General features: G+C 36.7%; 1 protein-coding gene across 5 annotated transcripts in view; it reads left to right on the plus strand.

Annotated features, from left to right (window-relative positions):
* TRPC4AP (transient receptor potential cation channel subfamily C member 4 associated protein) overlaps positions 1-9,242 on the plus strand; it is a 79,585-nt gene that overhangs the window by 39,397 nt on the left and 30,946 nt on the right. For all 5 annotated transcript variants that reach the window (XM_055089898.1, XM_055089897.1, XM_024128301.3 and 2 more), the window contains exon 7: positions 5,565-5,772. In XM_055089898.1, coding sequence (XP_054945873.1) covers positions 5,565-5,772 — 208 coding nt within the window. The remainder of the gene's footprint in view (positions 1-5,564; positions 5,773-9,242) is intronic.

Below are 9,242 nucleotides of genomic sequence, written 5' to 3' on the forward strand. Positions count from 1 at the left end.
TCCATCCACCTCACTACAAATAACTCAATTTTGTTTCCTTTTATGGCTGAGTAATATTCAGTTGTATATACATGCCACATCTTCTTTATCCATTCATCTGTCGATGAACATTTAGCTTGATTCCATGTCTTGGCTATTGTAAATAGTGCTGCAGTGAACATTGTGGTACATGTCTCTTTTTGAATTATGGTTTTCTCAGGATATATGCCCAGTAGTGAGATTGCTGGGTCATACGGTAGTTCTATTTTTAGTTTTTTAAGGAACCTCCATACTGTTTTCCATAGTGGTTGTATCAATTTACATTCCCACCAATAGTTGCAGGAGGGTTCCCTTTTCACTACAACCTTTCCAGCATTTATTGTTTCTAGATTTTTTGATAATGACCATTCTGTCTGGCATGAGATGATACCTCACTGTAGTTTTGATTTGCATTTCTCTAATAATTAGTGATGTTGAGCATCTTTTCATATGCCTTTTGGCCATCTGTATGTCTTCCTTGGTGAAATGTCTGTTTAGGTCTTCCACCCATTTTTAAATTCTGCCCATTTTTTAATTTAATTTTTTAATAATTTAAAATTGCAAATACTTTCTCCCATTCTGAGGGTTGTCTTTTTGTCTTGTTTATGGTTTCCTTTGCTGTGAAAAAGCTTTTAAGTTTAATTAAGTCCCATTTGTTTATTTTTGTTTTTATTTCCATTACTCTAGGAGGTGGGTCAAAAAAGATCTTGCTGTGGTTTATGTCAAAGAGTGTTTTTCCTATGTTTTCCTCAAAGAGTTTTATAGTGTCTGGTCTTACATTTAAGTCTTTAATCCATTTGGAGTTTATTTTTGTGTATGGTGTTAGGGAGTGTTCTAATTTCTTTCTTTTACACGTAGCGGTCCAGTTTTCCCAGCACCATTTATTGAAGGGGCTGTCTTTTCTCCATTGTATGTTCTTGCCTCCTTGGTCGTAAATTAGGTGACCATAGGTGTGTGGGTTTATCTCCAGGCATTCTATCCTGTACCATTGATCTGTATTTCTGTTTTTGTGCCAGTACCATACTGTCTTGATTACTGTAGCTTTGTGGTATAGCTTGAAGTCAGGGACCCTGATTCCTCCAACTCCGTTTTTCTTTCTCAAGAATGCTTTGGCTATTCAGGGTCTTTTTTGTTTCCATACGAATTGTAAAATTTTTTGTTCTAATTCTGTGATGAATGCCATTGGTAGTTTGATAGGGATTGCATTGAATCTGTAGATTGCTTTGGGTAGTATAGTCATTTTCACAATATTGATTCTTCCAATCCAAGAATAATAGTATATTTCTCCATCTGTTTATGTCATCTTTGATTTCTTTCATCAGTGTTTTATAGTTTTCTGAGTACAAGTCTTTCTCCTCCTTAGGCAGGTTTATTCCTAGGTATTTTATTCTTTTTATTGCAGTGGTAAATGGGAGTGTTTCCTTAATTTCTCTTTGTGATTTTTCATTGTTGGTGTCTAGGAATGCCAGAGATTTCTGTGCATTAATTTTGTATCCTTCAGCCTTACCAGATTCATTGATTAGTTCTAGTAGTCCTCTGGTGGCATATTTAGGATTTTCTGTGGATAGTGTCATGTCATCTGCAAACAGTGACAGCTTTACTTCTTCTTTTCCAATTTGTATTCCTTTTATTTCTTTTTCTTCTCTGTTTGCCGTGGCTAGGACTTCCAAAACTATGCTGAATATGCCCATTTTCTGGAGAGTTTTTATCATAAATGGGTGTTGAATTTTGTCGAAAACTTTCTCTGCATCTATTGAGATGATCATATGGTTTTTATTCTTCAATTTTGTTAATATGGTGTATCACATTAATTGATTTGCATATGTTGAAGAATCCTTGCATCCCTGGGATAAATCCTACTTGATCATGGTGTATGATCCTTTTAATGTGCTGTTGGATTCTGTTTGCTAGTATTTTGTTCAGGTCTATAATTTTCTTTTTTTGTGATGTCTTTTTCTGGTTTTGGTATCAGAATGATGGTGTCTTCATAGAAAAATTTGGGAATGTTTCTCCCTCTCCAATTTTTTGGAAGTATTTGAGAAGGATCAGTGTTAGCTGTTCTCTAAATGTTTGATAGTATTTGCCTGTGAAGCCATCTGGTCCTGGACTTCTGTTTGTTGGAAGATTTTTAATTACGGTTTCAATTTCATTACTTGTCATAGGTCTGTTTATATTTTCTAATTCTTCCTGGTTCAGTCTTGGAAAATTTTACCTTTCCAAGAGTTTGTCCATTTCTTTGTGTTGTCCATTTTATTGGCATATAATTGTTTGTAGTAGTCTCTTATAATCCTTTGTATTTCTGCAGTGTCAGTTGTGATTTCTCCTTTTTCATTTCTAATTTTATTGATTTGCGTCCTCTCCCTTTTTTTCTTGATGAATCTGGCTAAGGGTTTATCAGTTTTGTTTATCTTCCCAAAAAAAACAGCTTTTTTTTTTTTGACTGGTCTAAATACATAAATTTATTTTCCCCCTTACCTTCCTTTCTTTGGGAAAAGGAAAAAGGAAACATTACTCTGTCTACTCAGAGAGCAAGGAGAACAGCAGAACAGATGAAGGGGGACTGAACTTACTGACTCTTCTACCCGCTTCTGTTCTCTCTCAGCCTGTATGTTGTCCTTATAGTGAGTGAGAGATGTTAGGATTTCAGCATGCTGCTCCTTAACTGGAATGGGGCAAGAAATGCTCCAGCTGTTTTAATCAGTGACGTTTATTAACATGTTTCAAGTGGCCAAAGTGTGCAGCCAGCACAATACCCAAAGCAATTAGATCATTCCTTTTTAAGACCGAGAAACTTTCTCTTGGTTTGATCTACTCCAAAATACGAAATACATAGATTTTGGAATAAACTCAAATAAATTGTAATTTACTTTCATCCAAAATTACACATCCTCTACCTAAGGACAAAGTCACTGCTCTTCTAAAGATACTGAGGGGAAGAGGAGTAGCTCAAATGAGCCTGTAATTTAAAATCACAAGCAGAGAAGAAACACTTCAAGCACAATGGGCACATTCCATTGAAGAGCCACATTCATTTGGAATGTTTGCTTTGAAAACAACTCTTCTGGGGAATAAAGAACCAGCTTTTAGTTTTATTGATCTTTGCTATTGTTTTCTTCGTTTCTATTTCATTTATTTCTGCTCTGGTCTTTATGATTTCTTCCCTTCTACTGACTTTGGGTTTTCTTTGTTCTTCTTTCTCTAGTTGTTTTAAGTGTAGGGTTAGATTGTTTATTTGAGATTTTTCTTGTTTCTTGAGGTGAGATTGAATTGCAGTAAACTTCCCTCTTAGAACTGCTTTTGCTGCATCCCATAGGTTTTGGGTCATCGTGTTTTCATTGTCATTTGTTTCTATGTTTTTTGGGGGCTTTTTTGGTTTTTTTTTTTGCGGTATGCAGGCCTCTCACTGTTGTGGCCTCTCCCATTGCGGAGCACAGGCTCCAGACGCGCAGGCTCAGCAGCCATGGCTTACGGGCCTAGCTGCTCCACGGCATGTGGGATCTTCCTGGACTGGGGCATGAACCCGTGTCCCCTGCATCGGCAGGCGGACTCTCAACCACTGCGCCACCAGGGAAGCCCTCTGTGTATTTTTTTTTTAATTTCTCCTTTGATTTCTTCAGTGATCTCTTAGTTATTTAGTAGCGCACTGTTTAGCCTCCATATGTATAGTGTATCATTTTTACAAAGCTCAAAAATAGGCAAACTCAAATCATACAAAACTTTTTTTTAATGAAAAAGCAATAATAAGCAAAATTCAGGATAGTGGTTACCTGTGGCCGAGAGAAAGGGAGATGTGATAGGAAAGGCACACATAGCTATTCACTTTGTTATGCTTTATAACATATGTTATATCAAGTATTAAATAAAAATTAAAATATAACACAAAGAAATGGGCCTGGAAGGTGGGAGAGACCTGGTTTGCAACCCGTACACTAAGTTGGACAGAGCTAAAGGAACAGATGAGCTGAAAGTCCCAGTTTCCAATAATAACAATAGCTAACATTTGTGTACTGGGAAGGCAAAGGTGGAAGAAGCTGCTCCCAAATACCCCCTCCACAGCCAACCAGAAATAGGAGTGAGATTCACAAGGGCTTCTAGGAATCATTCATTGGTTCAGTACACATTTACTGAGACCTTCACTACCAGGTTCTCTGCACTGAGGCTCTGGAGAGGAGGTAAGACACACTCCTGCCTCAAGGCAGTGTCAGTTTATTTGGGAAATTAGTTGCAGGAACAGATAATTACAAGATCATGTTATATGTGCAGTGATAGAGAAATACCCAATCCAGTGGAAGTTAAGTACATTAGTGGGATGAAGGGTAGCAGGTATTATCTGAGGAATGTAAAGATGTTTCAGAAGGAGAGAAGATCATGTGATGTACAACATTTGTGGATATTAAGGAAGAAAGAAGATGAGAATATAACCAAATAACAAAAAGCATTTCATAAAATTCAGTACTCATTCATGATAAAAGCTAGGAATAGAAAGAAAATTCCTTAACTTGGTATTGGATATCTATTAAAACTTATAGCAAACATCAAACTAAACCTGAAACTGTGGAAATATTTCTAATAAGGAAAAAGAGGAGAAGGTCTGCTATCACTTACTGTAGATAATTGGTTACATGGGCCTGTACACGAGACACCTATAGGAATGTTCATTGCAACACTGTTTAACAGTGAAAAATTATAGTACACCTAAACATACACATATTTAAAAAGGAGAATGATTGAATAAATTGTGAATTAAAACAATGAGAAATGATTGAAGTAGACTTACTTGTATCAGTGTAGTTGAATCTCATTGTTGACTGAAGTATCATTCACACTGTGCATGCAGAACAAAACCATGTTTATTTTTTTTTATTGAGGTATAATTGATTTACAGTATTATATTAGTTTCAGGTATTCAACATAGTGATTCAAAATTTTTATAGATTATTCTCCATTTAAAGTTATAAAATATTGGCTGTGTTCCACGTGCTCTACAATATATCCTTGTAGCTTATTTATTTTATATGTAGTAGTTTGTGAACAATACCATATATTTTTTGTGGAAATATTTGTAAGTGTGAAAACCTGTAGAAATAATAAACAGAGTTCAAAATAATGGTTACATCTCGGGGAGGAATGAAGTGAATGCAGCTAGGTAGGGATACACAAGGACCTTCAGCTATATTTGAAATATTTTATGTCTTGAAAACATCTATGGCAATTTCTGATTGATAAAACTTGAGTGGTAGGCTTTTTTTTTTAGGCAAAATGGGGCATATGAGCAAAGGTGGAGAGTAAGAATAGTGGTCCTCAAAGGGTTTAATCCTCAAACCAATCCTATGAGGTAGATTAGATTAGTCCCATTTGACAGAAGAGCAGACAAAGGCTTAGGTTCCATGACTTACCTAGGGTTGTGCAGCTGCGAATTGTGGAGCTGGGGTTTGAACCTAAGTGGTCTAGCTACCAAGCCCCATTCTTAGGGGAATGCAAAAGAGCAGCACATTCAATCTCAAATGAACTGAGCATGGGGATTGTTTTATTTGTGTCTTTTGTAGGAAATGATCCGACTAGATGAAGTCCCCAATCTGAGTTCCTTAGTATCCAATTTCGATCAGCAGCAGCTTGCTAATTTCTGCCGGATTCTGGCTGTCACCATTTCAGAGATGGATACAGGGAATGATGACAAACATACGCTTCTGGCCAAAAATGCTCAGCAGAAGAAGAGCTTGAGCTTGGGGCCTTCTGCAGCTGAAATCAACCAAGGTAAAGTCTCTAAGTTGTCAGAATTTTGACATTGTAGTTCTGAGGTCCCTTCCTAAATCATCTAGCTCTTTCAGTATTTCTAGAGATTTGATCCATGTGAAGGCTCCTTGGGTCCACTTAAAGTATGTAAAATTTATATCTATGTATCTCTTCATTATTTTGGGGGACCAAGTCCATAGCCATCAGACTTTTTAATAGATCCAGAACCTCAAAAAGTTAAGAACCATTATTTATCAGAATTAAAATTACATACCTTTTCTTCCACTGAGCCTTTTCTGGGCCTTTATCCTATATGACAGATATAGATATAGATACATGAGATAGATATATGAAATATATATATAGAGAGAGAGAGTCACACATCAGAGATACTGGGAGTTGGGTACCAGTATCTGCAACACTGCAATAAAGCGCATGTTGCAATGGAGTCACACAAACTTTTTGGTTTCCCAGTGCATATAAAAGTTATGGTTACACTGTATCGTAGTCTATTACGTGCAATAGCATTACATCTAAAGAAAGTACATACTTTAATTAAAAAACACTTCATTGCTTAAAGAGCTGCCCATCATCTGAGCCTTCAGAGAGTCATAAAAAATCTCTTTGCCTCCATGTTGATGGCTGCTGACTCATAAGGGTGGTGGTTGCTGAAGCTTGGGTGGCTGCGGCAATGTCTTAAAATAAGACAACAGTGAAGTCTGCCACATTCATTGACTCCTGCTTTCATGAACCATTTCTCTGTAGCAGGCAATGCTGTTTGATAGCATTTTACCCACAGTAGAACTTCCTTCAAAATTAGAGTCAGTCTTCTCAAACCCTGCTGCTGTTTTATCAATTAAGTTTATATAATATTCTAAATCCTTTGTCAATTCAACAATCTTTTTTTATTGAAGTATAGTTGATTTACAATGTTGTGTTAGTTTCTGCTTTCCAGCAAAGTGATTCAGTTATATATGTATACATTCTTTTTTATAGTCTTTTCCATTATGATTTATCACAGGATATTGAATATAGTTCCCTGTGCTATTAGATATAGATACATGAGATAGATATATGAAATATATATATAGAGAGAGAGAGTCACACATCAGAGATACTGGGAGTTGGGTACCAGTATCTGCAACACTGCAATAAAGCGCATGTTGCAATGGAGTCACACAAACTTTTTGGTTTCCCAGTGCATATAAAAGTTATGGTTACACTGTATCGTAGTCTATTACGTGCAATAGCATTACATCTAAAGAAAGTACATACTTTAATTAAAAAACACTTCATTGCTTAAAGAGCTGCCCATCATCTGAGCCTTCAGAGAGTCATAAAAAATCTCTTTGCCTCCATGTTGATGGCTGCTGACTCATAAGGGTGGTGGTTGCTGAAGCTTGGGTGGCTGCGGCAATGTCTTAAAATAAGACAACAGTGAAGTCTGCCACATTCATTGACTCCTGCTTTCATGAACCATTTCTCTGTAGCAGGCAATGCTGTTTGATAGCATTTTACCCACAGTAGAACTTCCTTCAAAATTAGAGTCAGTCTTCTCAAACCCTGCTGCTGTTTTATCAATTAAGTTTATATAATATTCTAAATCCTTTGTCAATTCAACAATCTTTTTTTATTGAAGTATAGTTGATTTACAATGTTGTGTTAGTTTCTGCTTTCCAGCAAAGTGATTCAGTTATATATGTATACATTCTTTTTTATAGTCTTTTCCATTATGATTTATCACAGGATATTGAATATAGTTCCCTGTGCTATACAGTAGGACCTTGTTGTTTATCCATCCTGTATATAGTAGTTTGCATCTGCTGATCCCCAACTCCCGAACCATCCCTCTCCCACTGCCCCTCCCCCTTGATTGTTGATTGCATCAACAGTCTTCCCAGCATCTTTGCCAGGAGTAGATTCTATCTCAAGAAGCCCTTTCTTTGTTCATCCATACTCTTCATCTCTTAAAGTTTTATCATAAGATTGCATCAATTCGGTCCCATCTTCAAGCTCCACTTCTAATTCTGTTTCTCGTCCTGTTTCCACCACATCTGCAGTTACTTCCTCCACTGAAGTCTTGAACCCCTCAAAGTCATCCATGAGGGTTGGAATGAACTTCGTCCAAATTCCTGTTAATGTTGATACTTTGACCTCTTGCATGAATCATGAATGTCCTTTATGGCATCTAGAACGGTGAATCCTTTCCAGAAGGTCCTTGTAGGGTTTTTACCCCCATCCTCCTTTCTTGTGACTTTGGGGGAGTTCTCATTTTACTAAATCATAAAATATACATTCTTAAAAACATGAATTTTATTATAACTAAATTATACCTCAAACCTAGTTTAAGCACATGCATACACCTACACTGACAAAAGCTAACGTTTGTTAAGCTCCTGTGTGTGGCAAACATTGAGCTAACTGCTTTACCTAGGAGTGATTTTGTTTAATCCTCCAAGCAGCCCTGTGAAATAGAGATTAGCATCCCCATTGCACAGCTTGGGAAACTGAGGGTCATACAGTTTCAGTAATGGATACCTGTGTGTGCTGAGGCACTAAGTAACTTTCATCTTTTAGTTTCCCATTTAGGGAATCTATTCTGGCAGGTTAGTTTTATCCTGTTGGTATCGATTACCTTCATGGACCTGTTTGTAAGCTGACAAGTAAAACCACTATTACCATCATCCTTGCGGAATGAGGTATTCTAGTCAGTTGGGTTTTTAATTAACTGAGGTTTAACCCCAAGCCTAGTTTTCATTGATTTGGGGGATTGAAAAAAAGAAGGCTTTATAAAATGTCAAGGTTCACTTTCGTACCTGTGTGGCTAACCCATGAGATTATCTACATGTGATGTCAGCTTATAGCTTTTGGGATAAAGCTTTATTAAATGTTGTATTTTAGCACATGTTGTTGTACAGGGTGTAGTCCTTCCTCACTCTCTGACCATAATTCCTATCTCCTTGTCCCCCCAGCCTCACACACATTTTTCTCCAGTCAAATGCCCTAGGAAGGCCAAGGTGAACATAATTATATTACAAGTGGATGAGAAAGATCTTAGTCCTTAGTGTTGTCTATCTTTAATTGAACTCCAGTACTGAATACTTTTATTTTTTTATTCCTATTGGAGTATAGTTGATTTACAGTGTTGTGTTAGTTTCTGCTGTACAGCAAAGTGAATCAGTTATACATATATCCACTTTCTTTTTTTAGATTCTTTTCCCATAAAGGTCATTACAGAGTATTGAGTAGAGTTCCCTGTGCTATACAGTAGGTTCTTATTAGTTATCTATTTTATATATACTAGTGTGTATATGTCAATCCCAAGCTCCCAGTTTATCCCTCCCCCCCATCCCCTTGGTAACCGTAAGTTTATTTTCTACATCTGTGACTCTATTTCTGTTTTGTAAGTAAGTTCACTTGTACCATTTTTTTAGATTCCACATGTAAGTGATATCATATGATATTTGTCTTTCTCTGTCTGACTTACTTCA

This window comes from Physeter macrocephalus, chromosome 14 (genome assembly GCF_002837175.3).
Source record: "Physeter macrocephalus isolate SW-GA chromosome 14, ASM283717v5, whole genome shotgun sequence".
In the NCBI taxonomy this organism is placed as follows: domain Eukaryota; kingdom Metazoa; phylum Chordata; class Mammalia; order Artiodactyla; family Physeteridae; genus Physeter; species Physeter macrocephalus.